General features: G+C 38.3%; 1 protein-coding gene across 6 annotated transcripts in view; it reads left to right on the top strand.

Annotated features, from left to right (window-relative positions):
• The window catches only part of LOC149674035 (uncharacterized), a 111,614-nt gene that overhangs the window by 45,122 nt on the left and 39,295 nt on the right, over window positions 1-27,197 (top strand). For all 6 annotated transcript variants that reach the window (XM_089839868.1, XM_089839871.1, XM_089839872.1 and 3 more), the window contains one exon: window positions 11,847-12,693. In XM_089839868.1, coding sequence (XP_089695994.1) covers window positions 12,047-12,693 — 647 coding nt within the window. In that variant the 5' untranslated portion in view covers window positions 11,847-12,046. The remainder of the gene's footprint in view (window positions 1-11,846; window positions 12,694-27,197) is intronic.

Genomic DNA, 27,197 nt, shown 5'->3' with positions numbered 1-27,197 from the left:
ACCACAACCCGTCATCTAGACCACAACCCGTCATCTAGACCACAACCCGCCATCTAGACCACAACCCGTCATAAACATAAGTCTATAATATTCGTATAGGTCTGTTAGATTCGCTTATGTCTCTAAGATTCCCATAAGCCTATAACATTCGCAAAAGAGGTGCAACAATTCTCTACTTAATTAGAACATTTTAATAAGGAACGAACAATACAAAAATCACTTAGTGTAAAGCGATTCCATTTGAATTATTTTAAAAATGGCATCGAGCATGGGCCAAGTATAGTAAGAGGACTAGGCAGGGTCGCGAAAAGGCGTCCAACGGAAAAAACGGCCACTAGTAGCGCGATCTATCGGCTCAATTTATCGGAAACCGGAACTTCGTCACTCTTTGGGGTCAAATCACGTGGCTCAAAAATCCGGAAAACATAATTCCAAATTCAGCGAATGCCTAATAACAGCTAATAGCAGCTGAGCCTAAATTTAGCCAGCCAATCCGCCCATTGTTTGCATAGCAAAGGCTTGGTTTTTATGTACGGTTTATGAAAGTAGCGACTAAAACATTACAGTTAGGTAAAGCGCAGAGCTTATTTTTAAGCATCTTGAAAAATTAAAATACTTAACTTTATCCTTTGCTGTACCGTTTAACTATTCTTGGCCTAAGGTTTGGGTTTCAACAAGATAAATTCGGAAAACCGCCATTTTTAAAGGGCAATACTCCGAAATACGGCCAACCGAGATCGCGCAAATGCTTGACCCCAATTCCGGTTTCTCCCCTATTTTAACCCCCGCTGATACGGGAAGGCTGTTTTTTTAGAAATACGAAATCGTTTGCGCGTAGAAGCTTGGGACTGCCTAGTCCTCTTACTATTCTTGGCCCATGCATCGAGAAAGGAACATAAAGCTACTAAGAGGATGTTCACTCCAGTTTTTATTTAAAGAGAAGACAATCAGATAATTTATTGCGCACTATTATATTATGATCCCACTGCAGCTTTTTGGTATTGTTGATATTGTATAGCAATATATCTACATATTGTAGAATGTTTCCATTTAGCTTTAGTTTTGATACGGAATTAGTAAAATCATCTTTTTATAATTGAAATTGAGTTTTTTTCGAAAGTGCCCTTGGTCGATAAAATCAAAGTTATGATGATTTCAAGTTGAATAGTAAATTTCAGTCAAGAATCTAAACTATTGCGATTAATTAACAATTTCATAACAGTTTAATAGAATTTAGACCGGAATTTGAAAAATCGCGTCAAAATAAAGTAAAAAGGGAAATTTCAGACTTGAAGCATAACGGATACAGTACTTTCTAAGAATTTGCGAAGCTGGCTAATTTTTCTGTATTTTTAGTCACCTCGTACATCTAACGATGGGGTATTTACTATTAGTTTGGCTTGGTCTGAAAAAGTAGCGTTCGTCTTTTTAAAGGGAGAGTGAAAAAGGGATTTTTGATTTTCAAAGGGTGGGCAGTATGATTTGTCTATAACAGTGCAATGTGAATGTACAACGCACATGGTAATGAACGCACTTAGAGTGGAAAGGGATAAATTATGTTAAGGCGATATTTTTCATTAATTGGTGACTTTAAAGGGGAAAGGCTTATGATCTATCTCTAACAGTGCAATGCAGAAGCACTGTGAAAATATTAATGAACAAACAGTAATATCTGTAGTCTTTTATGAACACAAATTTATCATATTGCCTTACCTAAAACGAGAAATTTCATTCTCTCGATAAAATTTCTCATACTTTAAGCCGTGACTTTTCTAAGAATCCGAACTTTCAATACAATCATGAGTTAATAATATGTTAGCTCCCTATAAGTTACTCAGGCAATTCTTTTTTATACTCTAGCGTTTTCTCCCGCGCCGCCGGCTTCCCAATTATATGCGACGCTCTGCGGCCGCCACGGGAACGAAAATCTTATTTACTCTTCTTTTCGGTTTTTCTCCGGAAGCGCGTGTAGTGGAAGGTAGCCCATGATATCGGAGCTATTTAAGCAGCCGAATATTTCGCTCAGTAGCCTCGGTTAAGAAAACAGTTAAGAGATTTGGATTTAGCTGTTGTATGATTTTCTCGTTTCAAGTCACAATAACAACTCTTATCTTTAGCATTCTTTATCAATATCGGCAAATTGCATTGAGTTCCTGCATTTTTTGTCTCAGTACTGACACAAACGTCATGATTTAATGTTAAATTGTTAAAACATAAACATTCACTATTAAAACACTCCCTTGGTGAAAAAGCAGCCGACGACTCGAGGTCGAGGAGCCGTGCGAGCGGGATTTTTTTTTTCGACAAGAGAGAGACCACCATTCGGATTTTTTCCCGCGCAGGCGAAATGAGAAGAAATCGCTGGATACATTACGCCTATGGAGCCTGAGTAACGTATAGGGAGCTAACATATTATTAACTCATGATACAATATAAAGTTCGGGGTTTACACAAAGAAAGAACTCAAGTTGGGTGTTTTACCGAATTCTTTCTCTTTCAAACGCTTCTGGACATAAGTTCATGTTAAAAATTTATAAAAGATGCCATAAGTGTGCATCGGCATAAGTCTATGTTGTAAACTCATCGAGGGGATTATCACTAAAACTATCTGTTCTTCGATATTACAATTACAGCATAAGTAAATTTAAACGAGTAATAATTTTATCACTGTTTAGGGTAGGGCATCTAGGGGCTATTCACTCTGATTTAATGCACTGTAAATGATTTAAGCATTGTAAAAGATAGCGCTGTTCACTCATTAGGGTAAGGTATAGAGGGATTATCCACTCATTAGGGTAGGGTATAGAGGGGCTATTCACTCATAAGGTAGGATATAGAAGGGCTATTCACTCATTAGGGTAAGGTATATAGAGGTTATCCACTCATTAGGGTAGGGTATAGAAGGGCTATTCACTCATTAGGGTAGGGTATAGAAGGGCTATTCACTCATTAGGGTAGGGTATAGAGGGGCTATTCACTAAAATTTTCTCTACTACTGTTAAGTACGGTACGATGTGTCTACTATTACGAGCCCTTGGGTCGTCTAGTTTAGTCTATCTTGTGCTCCTCAGCCATGACACTAGCCAAATCGGGATCAGTAATTCACGTGGGGTTTATCACTCTCATAATCCCTGCACACCGATTACGGATTGAATAATCATTTTAGCCGTCTTTAGACGTTATAAGACTGGGCTAAACAATAACCATAACTATAGGGCCCTTTCACCGTGGACCCTTATGGGTGAGCCTTGGACTATAGTCGGCTAACCAATAATCTTTAGCCTAATGGCATTCAGAGATAATATTGATTCGAAAAAAATTGGAACACTAGACTTAAAAGAGCAAAATGAAGAAAATCTAATCTATGTTCTAATTAAGTAGAGAATTTTTGCACCTTTTATGCGAATGTTACAGGCTTATGGGAGTCTTAGAGACATAAGCGAATCTAACAGACCTATACGAATATTATAGACTTATGTTTATGACGGGTTGTGGTCTAGATGGCGGGTTATGGTCTAGATGACGGGTTGTGGTCTAGGTGGCGGGTTGTGGTCTAGATGACGGGTTGTGGTCTAGATGACGGGTTGTGGTCTAGGTGGCGGGTTGTGGTCTAGATGACGGGTTGTAGTCTAGATGGCGGGTTGAAGTCTAGATGGCGGGTTGTGGTCTAGATGGCGGGTTGTGGTCTAGATGGCGGGTTGTGGTCTAGATGGCGGGTTGTGGTCTAGATGGCGGGTTGTGGTCTAGATGACGGGTTGTGGTCTAGATGACGGGTTGTGGTCTAGATGACGGGTTGTGGTCTAGATGACGGGTTGTGGTCTAGTTGACGGGTTGTGGTCTAGATGACGGGTTGTGGTCTAGATGGCGGGTTGTGGTCTAGATGGCGGGTTGTGGTCTAGATGGCGGGTTGTGGTCTAGATGGCGGGTTGTGGTCTAGATGGCGGGTTGTGGTCTAGATGGACTTAGTTTTTTCTCTTTGAAAAATGTTATACTTCAGACTGAAGCGGCGTTCATTGTAGGATTTTTTTTTCAGTTTCAATAAATCAATAAATAAATGTATGAAATCATTAATTATGCTTGATAAACTGGTTTTGTATGCAATATTACCGCGTCAAGCGGAGGGGGTTGGACACTTTTCAAATTCTCATACATTTTTGTCGAAAACCCAAAATCCCTAAATATTTTCCATGAAAAAATTAACAGTGAAATCTTAAATGCCCTCCAAAAGAATAGCGTTAAAATATCAAAATCATATATTCAAAATCCAGCACACAAAAACGCCATTTGTCCGACCCCTCGGCGTGAAGTCATTACTTTAAATTATACAGAAAATTCATTTAGATTTTGACCATTAAAATTTGAATAAAGAAATGTCACAAATTTCCAAATATGTTATTTAAAGTAAGAGTATTCAATTCATATACATCGGAAAATATAATAACTGGGGCGGTGGAACGCTTCTTAAGTCTCAGTGAAGAACCAAAATTTCGGTAGAGAGAAAAATTTCTAAGTCCATCTAGACCACAACCTACCATCTAGACCACAACCCGCCATGTAGACTACAACCTGCCATGTAGGCCACAACCCGCTATAATTTTGGCCGAAACGGCGTTCCATAAAATTGGTCCTCATCACTCTTCTCGCTTTCGTGTCATCCTTTCTTTCTCTCGCCCTCTCTCTCTTCTTCCTTATTCCACTTTCTGTAGTGTGTAGAAACAACTCGAAAAATTTCTGCCCGCTGGAAAATTCACCAGCCTCAAGAATTTTTGCTTGTTCCGGAATTCATTCGAATTTTTCTACAGACTTTTTCGCCCCCTCCTCTCTACTTTCTCTATTTCTTTCGTCTTTTCTTCGCGTTTCTTTGCTTAAAGATGAATTTTTTTCTTCCCCAGTTTCTACTCATAGGTTGATTATTTTGTTCCTTAAGTTGCCGATAAACGTTGCCAGTCACTTAATTATGCTTCTTAAGCAAATAGAATTACTTATGCTTTTGCCATAGCCCTATGATACTCTTCATAAGTATGGTTCGATAGGGTGTAGGAATTACGCCTATCATGACATCCATCTTTACCCTTAAAGCGAGTTTAGGTTGTGGTTTAGTTTAAACAAATGCCACCAGATGCTCCCATAGTCGAGGGGTGAAGTTGACTGCCCTGCTAAGCTTAGCAAAGGCTATGTTTTAGCTCCGAACTCGTGGATGATATCTGATTGCCTTTCGCAAGGTAAAATTGGTGTGTCTCCATAGGAGCTGACTTGTTTAAACTTTGTTTGAGATTTTTTGTGTCAGAGTAAGACCGCTCTTATAACGAAGTTCCGGTTCACTTATGATAAGCTTAGACGTATGAGGTAAATTACTTAAAAAACAGAATTATTATTTTGCGGTTGATTGATGCTTTATACGTTGATTTTTATGCTCGGAAATTTTCCTTGTTTTGAGATTATAGGAAAATATCCAATCGACAAGACCATATAATTTTCCAGACAAGCTATAGAACTCTATGAAAACATCTATAAACCAAGTTTACGAGTTAGTCTGGTCGTAAAACGGGGTTTTGTAGTTGTAATTTGGACCTTTCTTAATAAGATCCGAAGGGAATTTGAAAAGAAGCTTATGATCAGGACAAACGCAATAACCATGTACATTTATTTTCGATCGTCTGTCATTGGCAGACTGCTATATTTGTTGTTCATTTTTCCTCAAAGTTTCCAACCCAAATGATGACAGAGACATAAGGGATTCCACTTGTCAACTTCAGGCTTTAATATCTTTACCGTTAAGCTTTTACGTTCTTTTTAAGAGCTTTCGAACACTTTAACTTGTCCGTATTGACCGTAATTTGATAAGCTTAAATTAAATTTTATAATACGTAGGCATAATAGAATCTGTGTTAACCGGAGTTTCGCATTATACGCTCGATTGTTTGTGTAAGCTGCGGATAGAACTTAGCTTTGGATGCGAATTTGATGTCCATTTTTTTATCCCGGGGTTCTAGGGAGGGCCACAACGATCCCCGGACAAAATGGGATTGGAGTATACAGGCAGACATCGGTCGATATCATATTTTAAGGTTGTGTTCGAATTTAACGAATTCACTAAGTCTTATTGAAAGATCATTTTAGGGTTATTGTAAAGCAACGGTCAGTGTTTTCCACACGGAAGAACACTTAACACTTTCATGACTGCCCAAATTGAGGGGATTAAACGGAACCCATCCTTCATAATCTGACCAAACGGAGAGAAGTAATCCGAACAAAACCTGAAATGGGAACGCGGAAAAGGGAGAAAGGTAATTTTCGTCCAAACCCTCCGCTATTGGGAGAGAGAAGCGTGAGAGAAAAGGGTTATAGGTACAAGGCTTAACTCAAACTGAGCGAGTATGCGCGTTGCTCCATAGGCGCGTAGACCCGTTTGTAAACTGATATTTATGTCCTGGAAAGCCATCTGAACCTGGCCAAGGCCCGAGCTCAATTCCAATACATATATACTTATGCCCTCCTGTCAAACTGAGATAGAGCAGCCAGCTCTAAGCCGATTTTGGTAATGCATATTATGGCTAGTGCCCTTGCCTATAACGCTGCTGGAAAGGACGACGCGATGGGTGAGTCAGGGAGAAATCGGCCTTCCGAACTAATGCGTTTATCGCGGGGCTTCGCTATGTCTATGCTTACGTAAAGATACGTATGCGGTGGTACAAATGTATGGCATTGTACCAAACTCTTTTCCCAGCCATCCCCTTCCCCGATACCCGCATAGCAAATTGACAGATTACAAATTCGCACCTTCTCCCCTACCTATTATGGTTGGTCGTTGGAATATAGCCCTCTTTTCAGTTATCTTTTACGCGATGGAAAGAGAAGAGCATCGCCCTGAGAATTTCGTGCTCAATCGTGGTGGTCATTTTATAAGCCATCCTTGTTCATTATTTTATTAAGCCTAACCAGGCTCGCTTTATTGTCGCTCACGAAACTTCCATGATTTTTTAGCCGTGAGGAAACAGGGGCAAAGGCTTAACGTTCCTCCTCCCGAATGAATTTGTTTTCCCGCCTTTTCGATTGTTCGAGATATTTGAAAGGTTTTGCGTGCGAGGGACATACGGAGTCTTAGATATATTTAAATTGTTTTCGCGATCTTAAGAATTGATAGTCTTGTCGTGTCTTTGTATCGAAAGGTATTTTCCTAAAGATTTATAACTTCTGGATGGAAATCTCTAGGATCTCGTACTTATATTTTAAAATTGGTATTCTAATCGTCAATTTCCGTGACTAAGCTATTTAACAGAATTATTTTTGATGGAGAGACCAAATTTAACCGCAATTGAAACATTTATTAGGCTTGACATTCTTTGAGTATCTTACTTGACAGGGACAGAAATAAGTACAGGACACGGGACAGTGTCTGATATATTTCTAAAATGTGTGATAACATTTAAGGAAACTAGAAAGTCATGGGAAACTATTTCCTTGTTTTCATCTCTGGACTCGCTTGATTTGACCTACCCACCTTTATGTTAGATCCCTTTAACTCTAGCTTGTAATCAATATTCGTTTGTTATGAATGAATTTACAATTATCATGACGACGTGTGTGCGTGACGTCAATGCATTCAGACTGTTTTTGATAACGATAATTATGGTTTAATTTTATGTATATTTAATTCTTACCATAAAATTTTTAATGAGTAAGTTTGTTAAATGGAATAGTGTTCGCGACTAAGGCTTAAGAAATGGAATTACTTTTGAAATATTTTGTCTTTTGGAAGCTGTTAATTTTTTCTGTATTATGTTTCCTTTCAGAGATAATGTCAAAAATAATCCGATAACTCGAGAAAAACAACTTTTTAGCTAATACACTTTGTTTTTAGCTGTTTTGCCATATTATTACTATATAGTTTTTTTGAATCCAATTTTAATGTACAAATTTAAATATTCATTCGAATATCATTAACAAATTTTTATTGTTTCGTTAATAGTTTGGAAACTAATAATTTTATGCAAATGATATCAGACAAGAGTCTACGACGATAATGATACTTTTACGACTCTCTCGAATAACACGCTATATGTTAAAGGTGTGATAACATATAAATCGATCCTTTGAATTGAAATGTTTTTCGAGTAAGGTTAAGACAAAAGGTTAAGAATTAAACCTTGAAAAGAAAATATATATATTTATATATTTTTGTTTTAAACAAAATAGAAAATTCTTCCTTCGTTAAATAACAAATCAGAATGCATGACGAATTACTTGGTAAGGTTTTCCTCTAACTGTAATCAGTAATTGACGTATTTTACTTAAAAATGCAACAAAATTTCCTTGTTTAACCGAAACCCGTTTCTCAATATGTCAATTGAGTAAAGATAAAACTGAATAATAATGAATAAATAAGAAACGCTTCCCTTTATTCTTAAATAAATTTAACGAAAATTAATATCAATTTTTGATGGATGAAAAAAACCTATTTTAAATTTTGGGCTACATTCCCGTATTTCCAAATAAACGAAGGAGATTTAAAGGGTTAATAACGCTTCTAACCTAACACGATAAAGACTTCGAAAAACTTAAGGATTAAAGATTGAGTTAAGCTGTAGTTAAAAGTTTTTGCTGGTTTGGTTTAGTTTAGTTTAACTTAATTTTATGTACTAAGTATTTTTATTTTCACTTAACGTTTTCAGTCGTTTCCCGGTGTATGACTCCACATTCTGTCCCGAGTCACGAGTTTGGTTACGGCGAATTGGCGTGATTATATATTCTCAAAGGCTGCGATTGGTTAGATTTTAGTCTTGGCCAAACTAAAACTAACACATTCTGTCTTGAACGTTGTACCATTGGCTATTTCCAATACCCGGTCTGATCACAGACGTCATTACACCCGAAAACCCTAACTTCCGGTTTGATTAGGTGTAGTTCTAAAATAGATAACTAACTACTACTACTCTTAAAGCTACGTCTTCCTTTTGTTGTACACTTTGAAAAGAACAATGAATCCGGTTTAAAAAGGGTGCTACAATCCCTTTAAATATAAATGCGCGTAATGTCAGTAAGGTGGAATTTCTCTCACTTGAAAAATTAAGAAATCGTGTGGCATCAAAGGGCATTGGGTAATTTTCACGAAAGACCTTGACAGATACTTTGGAAGTGGAATCTTTTCAAAAGAAACGTGTTTATAAAAGTTGAGCTCTTGGGATTAAACGACCTGTTTTTAGGACTCGTTAAATTTCCCCCGAGTTTCATCTTCAATTAATTTCAATTGAAAATTACGAAATTAAAAGAAACATTAATAAATTGGTAGTTATATATATTTTTTAATCAAGAAAGCATTATAATATTGCGATGTAACGTCTCGAAAATGTAACTTCTATCTCCATTTTGCCGTCCGGGACACTGTTATCGAATTAAGATTGTTTTGAGTATTTTACGGATGACCCCTTACATTTAATTAAGAAATTGAAAGACAATGATTTCTAATTTAATTAAGGGGTGATCCCTAAAACACTCAATTCATAACTCGAAAATATCGGCCCTTAGGGCAAAATGTCATAGAAATTACATTTTCGACTCAAGATACGTCCCCTTTAATTTATGATAGACTTATCAGAAACACCCTGTATGTACAAGGAAGGACCTAGAACAAAAATGAGTAAACCTCAAGGAAATAATTTTTCCTTCAGTTCTCATCGTTTTTTGATAAGCGAAGGAAAACTAATTTTTGGGCGAGAAAAGTGAATAGCGCGTGGTGGCTCTAGATCTAGTCTTGTGTTTGCTTTAATCTCGGAATAAATCCATCTTATGATAAGTTTACTTTTATTCTTTATAGTGCTAAGAGAAGGGAATATTTTATTATTTCTTTGGGTGTTATTTTCTAGTTTTTAGGCTTAAATCTTATATTTTTTTCTTTTTTCTTTCATCCTCAAAAGTATTTTCTAAAATCCATTCCATTTTCAAGTTTTCTAAGCGCATTTTTATTTTTCTTATTTCAAGTTTGGCAACATCCGTTTTTTGGAAAATCCAACGAAAAAGGCCTACTTTAGGATAATTTGAAAATGGTCCGTGAATATATTTTAATTCATCTTTGAATGTTGAACTGCAGGGTTTTGAACGTTTTCTCAACGGAAAGCCATATAGGTAGCTAACTTCAAAATAGACCATTCTCTTAATTATTTGCCGAGAAACCAATCCGCAGGAACGTGGCAGCTAGCTAGCCATCGAAGGCTATTTCCCTACCTTTGGCCAAGAGGAAAAGCTGGACACAGCTCGAGTTCACCGCACGCCTCGAACTGCCTCTAGCGGTTCTTCTTGGCACGAGAGAAATAACCTTAGAAGGCGACTCATCCCTCCTGTCATGTTTGGTTCTCCGCTGGAATTAATCTATGTCTATTGACATCAGTTTAGTTCAATTTGTAAAGGAACTGAACTGACCCGATGCCATTGTGGTGGTAGTTTGTTTGTTAGTTAGTTATAATGAGAAACACGAAACAAATATTTTGACCAAACCATTTATTACCTAGCTTTGTTAATTTTTCAATACAGTTTATGTATACAAACTAAGGGTTTTATTTTGAGTATTATACCTGAAAAATGTCAGCTTCCTTTGAGCGTTGATTGTCAGTCAGTTAGTCAGGACTCGTGTAGATACCAAGTGAAGTAGCAAACATTTATGCTTAGTAGATCCATCATTTACTAATTTATACTATGCTTATAGTTCTCGTGATATTCTATCAATTTGAATTCATTATTCATGAGAGGAATGGATATGTTTATTTTTTGAGGGTTTTCTATATCGTGAAAGAAAACTTGCCATCCATATTTCTTATACTATAGTTTTGAATTTTTTTTCGGGGTTATTCTTCCCCAAAATCCACTATATAAGAGGTCAAAAATATTGAAGACAAGATTTGACAGTTTTTCCGAGGTCCAACAAGTTTTTTTTTTCTTTTTATTTCTTTTAGCGTATGCCCAAACTTTTATGTTTCTCCGCCTCATCTCTATACTTTTTATATATTTTTTTTTAAATATTTTTATACTTTGGCGTCTTTGACACTTTTCGCGTCAAAAATTTCTTCGAAAATTTTTTGTCACTTCAGGAAAGGATACCAATTTATTTCTTATAGATAAAGGAAATTAATATTTAGTGCGAGACACATGCAAGAGTCGTCTTTTATTAAATATAAAATTTTGTTAAATATATTTTTATTAACTTATTTAGTTAGGGTTAAATTAGAAAGGTGATGGGCACTAACTTTATAATAATCCACTTATGGTAAAGATGGCTTTAAAAATATTTATATTAAATGTCAAGATATTTTTCATAGATGTCTGCTAGTAACCTTTAATTTTTAAATTTTTATTATGAATTTAAACCCAATTGGTCGAGACAAGCCTCCCTCACTAGGGGAAATGTTTTTTTTTCAATGGGTCATTTTAATAAACCACGATAACCTTAGGAATTACTGGAATACATAGAACTAATAGGAATAATCTTGTAGCCATTTTCTCAACGTATCTTTGCGGATTTTGTGTGAAGATATCTGGCTGCGCGTTGCTACCAACCAATGAAATCACAGTTTGAAAGACGTCAGAATTATGAGGAGTGACGGATATTCCTCAAGCCCGGCCCACAAATCCCTTGTGAATTTAACATGGTTCCTATTAGTTGTATGCATTCCTGTTTTGACGTTCATTGTTACGTTATTTCGTAAGGTAGATTTTTTACATTTCAAAAAAATATTTCTTGGAGTATAACTACTATAATTTGAGCTTCTTAGATAGATATAGATATGTACGTGTAAAATAATTTATATGCAGTACACGTAACTAAAAAAAGAACCTTCACATTTTTTATTTTACAGGTTCATTTAAAAGCGACTGTTACACGGCGAAGAGTAGAAGACAGTCGGTGTTTCGCGGGTTTTTGTTAAACTATGCGTCTATTTTACTGGGATATGAATGATAAAGATGTCGGCCGTGCAACCACTCTCCAAGAATACCAGGAATCTTCGCGTTACTGCTGACGTCATCATCGTCTCATCTAGACCATTTAGGCCTAAAAATGAACGGACTGATAGGTTACGCTTTGACCTGTTTGACCCTTTTGAGTCTGGTTCTGACGGAAAATACATACACGAAATGCGGTGGAACAATCAAAGGTCAAACGCGCGGGATCATAACGACTCCAAACTTTCCCAATCCGTATCCGGTACCCATCAGTTGCCGTTGGGTCATCGAGGCGCCGGAGGACAAGTTAGTGGCAGTGTATTTCACTCAGTTTTACATGCGCGAGGGACTTCACGCCTCGGAGTACGCGTACTTCTCCGATTCCCTGTTTATGGACAAATTCGATTTCGGTGTCATTACTTCGGACTCGGAACCTTATCATTTATTGTCCAATAAACCGGTCCTCGTCTTAGACTTTCACGTAATTGACGTCGGTAACGTTCATATGAGAGTACGCGAATTTTTTCTCAACGTTTTCGGCTTTAATATCACCTTCGAAGTGTTGGGTAAGAACGAGTCAGCCAGGAAAGATGGTTGCATTCAACACCGGTGCACCTTTACGGGCAACTGCTACGCCTCGTTGGATTTTCAAGACTATTTCTGCAGCTGCTTCGAAGATTTTACCGGAGATCAGTGCCAGTATAATCATCGATGCGGACCAAAAGGAAGCGTAGATATGTGCAATAATGGAGGGACTTGTCGGTGAGTTCATCTTCCCATTTTTACTCCTTTGGTGTTACGTATACAGGGTGTTTGTGAAAAGTCCATCAATAATGAAAGAGCGTATTTATTGGGCCATTTTGAGTCGAAATGTTCTATGACATTTTGCCGTCCGAGCCACGGTTTTCGAGTTATGATTTGAATATTTTAGGGATGACCCCTTCATTAAATTAGCGCTGTCTTTCAATTTCTTAATTAAATTTAAGGGGTCATCCGTAAATTACTCCAATCATAACTTGAAAGTGGCTCGGACGGCAAAATGTCATAGAACATTTTCGACTCAAAATGGCCCAATAAATACGCCCTTTCATTATTGATGGACCTTTCACAAACACCCTGTATACAGTGTTGAAATTCGACCTTTTAAAGATTACCTTGGTTCTTGAATAGTCACGCGGGGGTGACTGAAATAGTCAACTAATTTGAAAAACAACCTTAAATACGCAGTATACTGTCTGATTCTGTTATCTCGCCCTTATTGGTCTCTTCACTCTTGTGATGGAAAAAAGGCCCGACATTTTAAGTTAAGATAATTTAAATCGTAAAGAAACCAACCCAAACTTATATTAGTAGATAGGCTTAAATTTGACTTTAAATCTACCGTGAAAAAAAAAACCTTATTTTTGGACATGAAAAAGGAAAAAACACAACGTTTAAAATGTCCGACACGCAAAAAAGCCTCTTTTGCTGAAAACGTAAACTCTCACATCCCATTCCTTTCGTAATCTGAAAATGTTTAGAGTCGTCTCCGAGTGCACGGAAGGTTATTGAATTCTGGACCCAAACTATGAACCTTTTTCACCCAAGATCCGATTTACCTCTGTCAGTCCCTAGCAGCTTTTATTATACTGGGCTATTCGAAGTTGGAAAAGTGATACCTCGAGTTTTTCGTCGAAATGCCCTTTTGTTTTGTTGCTACAAAATATAGCAATGAGTCGGAGTTGTGGTATAGACCTCGCGGATCAAAGCCGCATAGAGCTGATAGAGATACCGCTGCATTGTTGTACAGGGCTAAATTCATTCGTTCAGCCCTTGCGAATGGAAAGTGAAGGCTGGTAGCGTTAGAAGTTTGTAATTTAAACGTAACAGTTGTCAGGATTATAAGACTAATACACTTTTTCTATGAGGGATAAAACGCTTTGGGAACTGCAACAGTTAAGCGCGTCTGTAAGTTCAGACCCATCAAATTAGGCTTCGTACTTAAACCTAATCTTAGAGTGTGCAGTCACAAAAATGTTAGGCTTAATACTAAGCCAATTTTTAAAGCGCATTCAGGTCAAATTAGGCTTAATCTTACGTCACAGGCAGTGTTTCTTACAAACCTATAATACATCCAGAAATAGATACTTGAGAGTTGAAACTTGGGTTAATCGTCGAAACGTAATTAGTGAAGGACCGAAAATTTAGTTGGTTTAATTGGTACTAATTTGGCAATGAGAAGTGATGGAGTGCATTGTGGGAAAGATAGAAAGATAACCAAATAAGGATGTTCGGGTAATGCAATTTTATTTCCTCACGTTATGAGCTTTTGATGTGGAGAATTTCCTGAATTCGAATTTATCTCCGTTTGGCCTTCCATCTCGGACACAGTTTTATTTTTTCAAAAAAGCGAACGAGAGAAAAAGACAGAGATAAAAGAGAAGTATAGGGGTGGGGAGTGTAGAGAAAAGTCGTCTTTTTTGGTATGAAAAGTATCGAAGCGAGTTGGTTTTATCCGAAGCGAGCGCAACGTCGGGTATCAGTACTAAGGCCACGGCCATCTCTCCTTTCCTCCTGTTTCCCAAAATCCAATTAGGTTTTTATGAGCCGTAGATGCTCTATACGCCCTGACAGAACCCTGCTATAGACCTAGAAGAGGAGAGAGAGAGAGAGAGAGAGAGAGAGAGGAAGACGCGATAGGGATGGATGGAGCTATAGGGATTCGGAGAGGCTGCGGAGGATGAGGATGGAACAGAAAGACCTATAGCTTTTCCAGAAGATGCCATGGCCAACTTCGCACCGGAAACGGTGGAAGCCAGCGTGGTTTAAGTCAATTTTTCTCCTAATATGTGATTTAAGGGATGAGTTATAGGCATTTCTATGGATAAATATTAGGTCAGTTTAATTTAAAGAAAAAGCAGATGGAATTTTATCGAGGTTTCCTAAATAAACGTATTAAATGGATTGAAAAAGCCCGGGCTTTAGGAGTTGTATGCACTATATAAAACTATCAAAAAATTCTGGATTGTAATAGAATATAAAAAAATAATAATCCTGATAATAGAAGCTTTGAGACGCCAGAGAGCTCCACACTTATGACGTCATCAAATTGTCTATTCCATTTAGAAATATCAATTGGAATTTTCACATTTTCAATTATTTCAAATTACCAAAAACCTTGTGATAGTCGAAATTATTGAATAAAGTTAACCTTGTTCAAAATAATGTTTCGAATTTAGGCTGAAATTGAAGTGTAGGTTTGTGTAGCAAATGGTGGATTGCTGTTTGATTCTAACTTGGAATGGTTTTTCCAGGGTAGTTGCGAGCCCAACACTTGGCTGAGTATATAGCTTCTGCGGTTGTTTATCATTTTATGTCCCAAGGTTGATGAAAACCCACGTATATATAAACCATACTGTGGTAGTATGACGATATAAAGAATTAATACTGTGTAGCGTAATTTACTCGTACTTGACTAACCATTACAGTAATATCACGACGGTCTTTCTCGACGCCACATCGTTTGATGTGTGTTTACGTTTGGGGTATTACTTTAAAGCCACGACGTGTAGTGACGTTTGAATTTTCCTTTCGCGAAGGTTTACGAAAGAAATGGTTTTAGAAATTAGAACTCCCATTATAAAGCTATGTTGGGGACTTTCGAAATTTTAAATGTTAACTAAATAAATGCTCGCGAATTGAAGTTGGCTACTCTAGATTTGAATTTACGATCTGAATTTTAGTATACCGTACTTAAGGTTGGTTCAACCATAAATCAGTTTAAATTACGTTTAAATAAGATTATGATGCTTCCCGTGGGTTTATTATGGAATTGACCATATTGTTTTGTTGAATTGTTGAAAAAGTGAGCGTGTAAATGGAGCTTTACGCGAACACATCGGAGGAATAGGAACTTGGGGAACGAGCTTTATTCCGTTGTATTCTTTATCTCCGCGTTGGCGATAAGAGAGGCACCGGGTCTCCGGGAACACGCAGGAACGTTTTGTGTCTACAACAGTACGGGAAATTCATCCCTTCTACGCTATAGAGGGATGTCTGTAGGAATGGGGACGACGGGCTCTCCACTTTCACTAAATACGATTAGCCTTTGGAATTCGACTATGCCCCAGCTGAAACCCTACCTCCCTTTGACTTCCCTCCGGTATAGGCGCGTGCTAGCTAGCGCCAGGGGTTTCTGGATAGTTTTATGACTTGACTTAAAACGGGGCACTTCTCTAGCTGTACCGCGAGGCGGAAGAGGAGGAAGAATGGCGGGAAAACTATACCATACCGAACCTTGCGTGAACGCCTACAAAATACTAACAAATCTATAGCTCGTTGAGAGCAGATTCCGTGGCAGACGCGTGGGGGATGGGGATTTTCCCTCCAACATTTCCATGCCCGCCTGCACGCGCCATCTAGCGAACCATAAAGGAAAGATAAATTCTTTTCTTCGCGTCCCCTAAGCGGCTAAACCTAACCTCTTTTTCTATCCGTTTCCATCAGGCTCATCCTCGCTCTGTTTCGAACCCGCTGTTCCTAGTTTTGTGGAGGTTTTATTAGATTTAATTTCCCAGTGCTTATTTTTTTTTACCCAACATCCCTCGCCATCTTCTGATCTCGTGCCAAAAAGATGTGCTGGGAAAATTATGGGTCGTACGTAGGTCCACGAAAAGATGCGCGCAGTTAGAGAGGATATCGCCGTAGTCTTGGTTCATGGTTAAGAAAAAAAGTTTTCCTAGTTTTTATTCGTCTAGAGGATATAAAGGGATTGTGAAACGGTCATGGATTTGGTGGGTATAAGAGCCTAAATGAGTATAGAAAGTGAAATTGAATGTATGATATCAAATAGTTCGTGAAACTCTGTTAAAAATAACATAAATTAGTAAGCCTGTAGAGAAAGCTCTCTAAACTTCTTGCAAGTCCTATAGTTTATTAAATTTTTGAGCGAAGAGGTCTGTCGCATCGGTCTTGCACGCTGTGCTCTTGTCTGCACTGAAGGAATCACGCGTAATCTTTAAAAATCCTGCCCTTAAAATGATTTCGGTAACAGGGAATCTGAGAGTGATTGACCCCTCGTTTAGATGCCCAAATTAATTAAACCTTTTAAATCTCGGGAATGTCAAATTGGATTAGTTCGGCAATTTCCGTTTGGTTTCAATGTCCCTTTAAATCTGCCTTGGGGGATGAGTAGCGCTCGGGTTTTGGGAATTTCATTACCGAAGTATCAGATTGTGATCTTTTGGACGGTATGTAAGCTAGCTGGTACAGTCTTCCAGAATACAAGCTTACAGCTAGGCCTAACTGAACCGAGGATATCCCGCAATGCGCCTAACCCTAACCTCAACCTTCTCTCTCTCATCGAATCTTCCATCCCTCTTCTCGCATCCCTACGGTAGAATCAATAGAAATCTCTTGAATATATTGATGCTCGCTTGCCTAACTTTCACTCTACACCCATCCGCTTTTAAACATCTTAGTTGAAGCCCAGTAACTTGAAGTGGAGGTGAAACAATGAACGTCCTACATAAGCTTATGCCTTTATTCGCCATAGACAGAGCTACGTAGTTCACCTGCTGTTCTTTATGGAAGGAAACATTACAGCTGGGTGCTAAAAGGCTGTACTAAGGGCGATAAAATATTAGCCCCCATCCTCATTTTAAATCGCAGCTTACTTAGGCTCTCAAATAAACTCGTTTTTCTTTCCCAAAATAATTAATGTTTTATTTAATGTTCTATTTTCAAAATGACACCCTGGCTGCTCAAAAATTAACAAGTTAATGCTGACGAAAACATAATTCGACTTCTTGTACTCTCAATTGTCTTCAAGACAATTGTATTTTATCATCTTAAGCCTAGAAATTAATTCGATGGCGAAATATTTTTATTAAAAAAATTATTAATATAAATCGTCTGCTAGAGGAATTTTAAACAATTTGGTTGGGAATTTTAGGAGGGGAACCATATTTTTCATCTCTTGCTTCCTTTCGCGAGAGGCTATTAAGAAGTAAGGTGGTAGATTTAGAAAAATTATCCCTAAAGGTATTTACAGACCGATGGAAAGTCAACTTCTACTTATGATCTTTGAATCTTCACTCTTCATCTAATGTCAGTAATTTTCTTTCCCTACACACTCACCCCGCGTACACTCCATCATCAGATTCTTAGGCCTAACTTAGTAACGTTTATCTATTTTTTATACCCACCGTATTCCTTCTGATAAATTAATGGGGAAATTTTTAGTACATTATTAAAAGAGGAAGGGTGCTTTTTTCCCTTTACCAAGAAGAGGCTTAGATTCTAGCGCCATGCAGTCTTAGAGATGCTGAAGAAATTCCTGGCGAGCTCTCTCGAGTCTCTTTTCCATCCTCTCCTCCTTCCTTTTTTCCTTAAAATATAACACTCTTCTCCATCTCGTCGTCGCTAGCTGCTTCGCTAGTGTTTGCCATGGAATGACAATCGATATTCTCGTAAAAGGGGCCTAGTCTACTCTAGTACACTCGGTGCATCTACCCTGACGCTTCTGGCTGGGGCCCGTCGATGGGCTATGGGTCTTTGGGAGAGCGGATGACTCCTCGTGACGCCCGTGGTGGTAGTGGTGGTGGGGTTCTAGAGAAACTCGACAAAAATGTTTATCTTTTATTACTTTTGGTAGTATTAAGAAATGACTCGTTTAATTTTATTTATTGGTTTTCAAAATAGGTTTATTTAATTTTTGAACTTTGACTTAGCGCTGGAATGAATTTAACCCTGGTTTAAATCGAATCATGGAATAGAGGATTTGGAATCGTTAGGCCTAATTCATATTTTGTTAATTTAAATTTCACGGAATATTAAATTTGAACTCGTTAAAACTTAATTAATATGAATAGATGAATTTGTTGCGCTAAATTATTAGCAAACAAATCTAACACGACCAATTAATCCGCAAACCGATTTTAAGATAGCTTGCTAAATAACAAATTCGTTAAATTAATACAGCAACAAATGTCGCAACCTTTTAAAACTTTCTTGGATATTTAATATACATTCAAAATACCCCTAGAAACAAAGGGTTAATTTGGTCTGTGATTCGCTAGGCCTACCACTCCTAAGTTAGAAATGTATCGAGTTGAAAACCTTCCTTAACATCTTGAATATTAAAATAAGATATTATGATGGTAATCGAAGCGTATAAATACGGTATTTAATTCGCAAATAAATGTAGATACGATTAAATCTGAACGTTGGATTCCATTTGTACGGATATATTATGGTTTAATCGGTTTTTCTTAGACTAACAAGAAAGAATTCTAAGCCTCGAAGTCAATATTGGAGAATGAACTAGATTCCCTTCTCTTATACGTGACTGTAACAACCTCTCTTGACACTAACTTCGAAGCTTAAAGCCACTACCTTATTGTATAATCGTAACTGCAACCTTATCTCGTATAACTTTACTTCAATACGGATTCCTTTTAAAAAAAAGTATTTCTTTTTTATCTCCTTGGCTTAGCCTATACACCAAGGCTGTCTTCGGTATCTCACTGCGTTATTAAATACTCTATCCTTTCCAATCCGTCCTCGGTTTATTTCGATTTTTCTCGGGTTCCCTCCAGTTTGTCACGACTATATTAAGAGTGTTCAGTAATGAAAGGCTACGCGCGTTTGAAAATTGGTTTGAGATACCAGGAGGAAAGGGTTTTGGATACGGAAGACTGGGCGTGAAATCAACTTTTATTACTTTTTTTTAGTAGTAGTAGTAGTTCTCTTTCAACCAAAACCCAAAACTAAGGGAACATTGTTAAGAAGGAAAAGTCCAATGGGGTTTGAAGTTGAATTCATGTTTTTACGTCTCTCTTACACCGAATGGAAAAGAAATTTCAGTATAGAATGATTGTAACTTTCGATTTTCGGAGTTCGAATTATACTAGTGTATATTTATATGTGATGTTAGTGGATTGATAGAATTGATATCTTAAGTGTAATTACAGCAATTAGAGGACAACGTTGCGGCTATTTTCACTGGAATTAGATCAACAAAAAGCTATTGTCAATTATTTCAAGTATTATACTACACAGGAAGCGGGAACTATTTTGCCTTGTGACGGAACGATTAGAGATAAAGGCAAAAATAGAGCACAATTAGTCCTTTAAAATATGGCTCCCTGATTATCGCAATTAACAAAATATTATGTAGAATATTTGTTTTTTGGTTCATTTAGATTTCAAATATTATCTATGGCTTTACGGTTATGAGAATGCAATTTTTAAAAGACCGCGATAGAAAGGTACGCGCCTTATGGTAAATTTCTGCGAGTAACTGATGTTGTGTTAAACGAGATAACAGACGAAGTTGCGTAATTTTCCTAAATTACAATTATCACCAAACAGAATTGAAACAATTTGACACCAATTATTCGCACTAAAGCTCCTAAAAGTTCAAAACATACGCTTAATTTCGGAACACAATAACCTGAAAGTTACCGCGTATATGCCCTAAGTTAGGCTTAGCTATATTTAACGTGTAGAACATTCTAAGTGAAACCCAATGGGAGGTTTCTTTTTTTCTCCTAAGAATCTTCAGATTGAAATTCTACTAGAACACTTTTGCGAATTCTCTCTTAAAAAGAATTCCCTGAACACGGGTGGGTCGGCGAAGTTGGTTTTTTTTATGAAAAGAATTCTCCTCGCGTGAAGATAGTATTTTAGAAATACAATAGGAAAATGAAACGAGAACACTTTTTCATCACTATAGCTTTGTAATATTCCACCTTTAAAAAAAAACCAAAAGCGTATATTCAACCGTAGCTCTTTTTTTTTCAAATACAAAATGAGCTTCTAGAAAATCAGCTTGTCTGGTTTTTATTCTATTTTCTACTCTTTTATGTATTGGTAATCAATAGCCAAGGGGTTTAAAAAATACTGTTTTTATTACGCCTAGAGTATACAGTGTCTAAAAATACATTTTTTCACTCGAACACATCCGAGAATTAATAAGCAAAAGAGAATATATGTATATATTACTGAAAAAACTAATATAAGCATACGTTTTTGAAAATAACAATATAACAAGAGAAGCTTTTATATTAAAAATAATTTGTTCTGCCCCTAGATGCTAGCTTCTCCCTGAACATTGTGTGTAGCGTGGTAAACATTTCTACAGGCGCTCGTAGAGAATACGCAGGATTTGTTGCCCCTATATGTCGGCTCTTTCGTTTAGCGTTGAGAAGAAACAGCTTTGTAAAAGCAAAACCTGTAGCGCAGTTTCATCACCATGCTACTATATAATCTTTTCACGTTCGCATCGACTGTACCAACTACCGGTAGAGGATGCCAATCATCGTGTACTTCCGGGTATAGGATCGGCTTATCGGCTGCTACAGGATATGAGAAAACGAGATGAGGCTACTACGCTATAGTTCCCTTCCCCCCCTCTAGGCAACCTTTTTCTCGCTTCTTAAGGGGACTCCCTTTCTCTCGGTAACCAAAGAATGGTCCAAAGTGTATTTTTTGGATTTTTTTTAGTCCGATGCCCTTCTTGAAGGAGGCTCGGACTGGAGTCGATCCACACGCTGTATATTCTAGACATCCTTATCCCTGCATCCTTGGTAAATTTCTCATACAGGGGGGTATAATGTAATAGTTCATGTAAGTAGAGATACCAAATTCTAGAGAAGTTTTATTAAAATTTAACATAAATGCGTTGGTGTCAGTATAAGAAAACATGATTGCTCGTATACCTTCTTAAATATTGTAGATGAAGAAATAATTCCGATTGAAATATAAATACTTTATATGTTCTTTCGAATAAAATAAGGAAAAAAATATATTGAAATTTTCTTTTAAAATATAATGCTTTGGCATTTTATCATTTTTGAAAATATTAAGTTCTCTTAAACTTTACATATAGCCACTTCTAAAGGTTTGAGCCTTTAACACTCGCTGGTTCATTTTGTAGGACGAAGGAAAATACAAAATAGGGTTGTCTCTGGCGTCTTCGCTAATGGGCGCGGCAAGGCCTTCATCGTGCCTGCCGCGGGTCATAGTGAAAGGGGAACAAGGCCTAACCCTAACCCTCCGCGCTAGATGAGAAAATCCTAGGAGGCTTTGATCGAACAGTAATCGATGACGTCATAAAATAACCTCACTCGCTTTAATACGATAATACGGAGGATGGAGAGCAAAGGGGATGATTTTCTCTCTCTCTCTCTTTTTCTCTCTTGGGCGCCTGTGAAGGCGGGAGGAGGCAAAGGGTTGAAACGAACGGGAGTCGATTTTTGACAAATTGCGCGCCGCCAGGGGGCGTAATGACGGCCTATCTTTATACTAAGCTTATATCTAGTGACTTCTACTTATTTAAAAAGACCAAAGGCGTAACGGTATATCGTAAAAGGGAAGCCGAGTAAAAGAACATTCCCCCAAACTTATTTTGCAATGATCTCCTTCCTACTCTAGTGTTTAAATTGGCTGTGGTTTATTATTGACTCTTTTACGGTTGACTTCTTTGACTTTCAGGGTTTTAATGGAGCTTAGGGCTAAGCTTTTATTGCTTGATAATTTACCAATCAATGAACTGAATGAACTCTTTTGAGTACTGGACCACTTAGGATTAGACACATTTATTTAATGATCAAAAAGATATCTGTTATTAAATTAGTAAAGATCTTCTTAAGGAAGTTTGGAAATTGAACGGAAACGTGTAGCACTCTTGAAGTTTGGTACAAGAAAAAGGGCCTGTTATTTTCAGTTTCATATTCAATTTATTCGCTTGACACGAACAAGTATTCGAGAAATTTAAACTTGACAAATTTAAAGTGTGAAAATATGTTATTAGATTTAATGATGAACATACTTGATTCGTTGCAGAAGCAAGTGATTTTCCTTTCAAAATTTCCACCTCTGTGTACGAGGTGATTCTGTTAATGGAGCGGAACCTTTCTGTTAATAACCCTTTATTCATTTTTCAGTTTCCCCCTTTTGCCCGTATTCACCCTCCCCATCGCGAATGGATCTTAACTGGTCATCTTACTTTTCCTCTGTCTCTATAGTAATTTTCATTCACTTTGAGGATAGAGTGATGATCTTAAGAGAGTCAGAAATAGACTCTGACCTTTTCAAGGACTTATATTCGTCTTGAGATTCAACGTTTCAACGCCTACAAAACTAAGCCTTTGTTTTAAAGGGAGCGTGAAGTGTTTATGTTGTGTATGCTTGATCTTCCGTATTGAATGTGGTCGGGAATAAAACTTAACAGTGTTTATTTACATTGGTTGCAAAAGTTACATGGCGGTCGACGTATGAGACGATCCGGTTAAAACTCTTCGTATTTATACATAAACAATTTGTTATCTTATCGTTTAAAGATTAAAGTCGTTTTTTAATACATCATGGAAAATATGTTTTTTATAGGCGATTTAGTAGACATAACAATTACTCTCCCCTTAATGTTTTATGGCGTTATGACTTATATAGGGCATTAGGCATTTCAGTGTATCTTTCCGGTGGTCGACAAGTTCTTCTAGGTCGTTCTCTCGACATAGGATTGACCTCTTGCAAGATTGTGGGTGTTGGTACTTCACATCTTCCTGGATGCTGTTTGGACATAGCTGACATTGCCTCTTCTTGTTGATCTATTGGTTCAGGATCTAATGTTCGATTGGAATGATGGTTGGGCTTCAGATTGTCTGCATTGACGGCTGATGGTTGCATTGATTGTCTAGTCGTCCGAGGAATGACAGACGCTGGATGAATTGCTGGAGACGCAACTAGATCTGGGGTCTCATTGGCTTTTAACATCCAATTGAAGGGATCTGTGGTCGGTCTGATCTCTGCTATGTTATTGTCTCCGGATGATGACTTCAGTTGTGGGCGCAATTGATTTTGGTGTCTCCGTACATTTCCGTTTTCTGCTGTTACTTCATACATCATTTTTCCGATATGTCTCTTAATAACACCAGATTTCCATTTCGTTCCTCTCCCGAAATTCCTGAGATAGACTGGATCATTAATAGTAAACTTTAAGGTTGTTGGATTATTAGTCCGTGATGCTGTGTTCTTGTTGATTTCGTCGGCTATGTTCGAAGTAGATTTGAAGTTCGGATGACATAGATCTAACCGTGTTATGATATTTCTTCCCAGCATTAACTCGGCAGGCGATTTACCAGAAATGAGTGGGGTCCTTCGGTAATTTAATAGGATACGTGCAAGGCGTGTCTCCAAACTCCCAGAGTGAAATTGATTCAGGCCGGCATTCACGATTTTAATTTCGTCCGTGATCTCTCCATCGAGTTTCTTCAGTCCAGTCTTGATAATTCGAACACTCCTTTCAGCTTGTCCATTAGATTGAGGATGGTATGGAGCAGAGGTTAGATGAGTAATTCCATTCGATGTGACAAAATTGTGGAATTCATTACTAGTAAAACAGGACCCATTGTCGGTCACTAGCGTTCGCATGATTCCAAAGCGAGCAATATGGTCTCTTAAACAAGTAGTGACGGCTTCTGTTGAAGTTGATCGAGTGATATTGACCTCCATCCATTTAGTGTAGGCATCGACTATGATGAGAAGATATCTGCCTTCAATTGGTCCGGCAAAGTCCGCGTGAACTCTTTCCCAGGGTTGGTGGACTTCCGGCCAAGGTTGGAACTTCGCTGCAGGCATTGATGCATTTTCTTGGCATATGTTGCATTGTTTGACTGTTGTCTCTATATCTTGATCGATTTTAGGCCACCATAACCTTGAGCGAGCCAACGATTTCATTTGAACTATCCCTTGGTGAGTGTTGTGCAGTTCTCGCAAGAAATCTCCCTGGCATGATTTTGGTATGATGAGCCTGTTTCCCATGAAGAGAAGGTTGTCGAAGTTCGAGAGCTCCATTTGTCTTCGTTTATATACTTCCAAATCTGTGTCCAGCTTAGTAGTAGGAAATCCTTGGCGCATATATCGCAAAACCTTGCTTAAGATCGGATCCTGGGTTGTTAGTTCCTCCAATTTAATGCTGGTAATAGGACTCCGGTCAACTTCTTGCATAAGTAATACGTATTCCGCTGGTACTGGGGTCTTGGTGGTTGTGATCGGTAAAGGTAGTCTGCTCAAAGCGTCAGCATTTTGGTTCGCTGATCCCTTTCGGAACTTGATCTCGTATTGAAAGGCTGATAGTAAGAGTGCCCAACGTTGTATACGAGCTGCGGCCATCGGTGGTATTGGTTTCTCTGGTGAAAATAGCGATATTAGTGGCTGATGGTCCGTGGTCAATGTGAATTTCTTCCCGTAAAGGTAATCCCTGAACTTCGTAACGGAAAAAATAATGGCCAGGGCTTCTCGTTCTAGTTGTGAATAGTTTCTTTCCGCTGCAGTTAAACTCCTCGAAGCGAAAGAAATCGGCCGTTCTTCCAGCTTGCCGCTTGAATCTTCTATCATGTGTGATATGACCCCTCCAAGGCCGTAGGGCGATGCGTCGCATGATAGATAGACTTCTTTGTTCATATCATAATGTACCAGCATCTTGGACGTTTTCATGGCCAGCTTCGCTTGATGGAATGCATCTTTCTGTTCCTTCTCCCAGGTCCATTTGGTGTCTTTCCGTAAGAGTTTATGCAGTGGCGCCAGATTTGATGCGTGGTTCGGTAGAAAACGACCATAATAATTAATCATTCCCAGGAAAGAGCGTAAGGTCTCGACGTTTTCCGGTTCTGGGGCTTGCATAATCTCTTCCATTTTACTGTTCAATGGATGAAGTCCTTCTGCGTCCAGGCGATGACCGAGGAACTCTACTTCAGACACAAAGAAGTGGCATTTCTCTCGTCGTACTTTTAATCCGTTAGTCCCTATGATGGTGAGGAATTTGTCTATTTGTTGTAAGTGATCGTTTTCCGTTTTCGCGCCAAGTAAGATGTCATCTTGGAACGGCATTACTTTGTCCATGTCTTGTACAACCATCTCCATAAGGCGCTGAAATATGGCGGAGGACGATGACAGACCAAATGGTAACCTCTTGTACTGGTATAGCCCTTTCGATGTATTTATCACTGTGATTTCTCTTGATTCCTTGTCCAATTCAATCTGATTATAAGCTTCTTTTAAGTCGATCTTCGTGAAATATTTGCATCCTGCCAGTCTGGAGAATATATCTTGGGCTCTTGGCAGCGGATAGACTTCGGTATTGATAGCTGGATTAGACGTTGAACTGAAATCTCCACAAATTCGAATGCTCCCATTTGGCTTCACAACTGGAACAATTGGAGATGCGTATTTAGAAAACGGAATGCTTTCGATGATGTCCTCTTTCTCCATTCTTTGCAGCTCAGCTTCCACTTTTTCGGTCATGGAATATGGTACTGTTCGAGCTTTGCAGTATTTTGGAATTGCATCAGGCTTGATATGAAGATGAGTTTGTACATTTTTCAGTCTTCCCAGTCCTGGCGTGAACACATGATCATGTTTCTTCAGAATGGTGTCTAGTCGCATGTTGGTCGGACTCATATGATTGACTCCGAAGTCGTTGAGAGACGGCAATATCTTCAACGTAGAATGTAGCCATTTTCTGCCACACAGATTGGGACCTTGACTCCTGACGACAAGGACTGGTAATTCGGCTTCCTTTGACTTAAACGTAGCCAATACAGTCGTTGTTCCAAGGACGTCTACTGCCTCGCCAGTGTATGAACGTATACTTTTCTTAAATTGCTCGAGTTTTCCAGTGTTGGGAATTCGGCAAAATTCGTCTTCTCTGATCATCGTATGACCGGAACCTGTGTCAACCTCGAAGTTCATGTTAATTCCATTAATCTGACAGGTAATTACATCGGGCGGTGGTGTGCTTGTGTCTGGGTCTGTGCTCTCAGTTGTGATATTGTTGACCGGGAAATCATATTGTCGTGCTACTGGCTGGTCTTGATCGATATGGTGTGTTCGGGATTGAAGTCTAGAGTTTACACCGTACGCTTTATTCGGTTTCTCGGCAGCTGTTGATTGGCAGGCCTTGGCAATGTGACCAATTTTCTCACACTTGTAACATGCTTCTTCAAGGAACGGGCATTCGTGACTTTTGTGATTTTTAGACGTGCATCTATTGCATTGTCTGGCACTAGGAACAAACTTGGGCATAGACTGTGATCGATCTGCTCTTCTCAAAGGCTTTCGTCGTGTGGCAACTTCGTATTCCGAGTCGCGATTTGAGACGTGGTTCGCGGACGTGTCAGACTGATTCTCTCCATTCTGAATACGTTGAGTGTTATGCGTGGCGGTTTCCATTGTATGAACAATGCGGGTAGCGGCTTCCAGAGTGAGAGTGTCATCCTCGGTAA

This window comes from Phalangium opilio, unplaced genomic scaffold (genome assembly GCF_054372755.1).
Source record: "Phalangium opilio isolate 3A_F unplaced genomic scaffold, DU_Popi_V2 ptg000048l_1, whole genome shotgun sequence".
NCBI classification, from domain to species: Eukaryota; Metazoa; Arthropoda; class Arachnida; order Opiliones; family Phalangiidae; genus Phalangium; species Phalangium opilio.
Note: the sequence above shows the minus strand (reverse complement) of the source record. Positions and strands in the feature narration are given on the sequence as shown.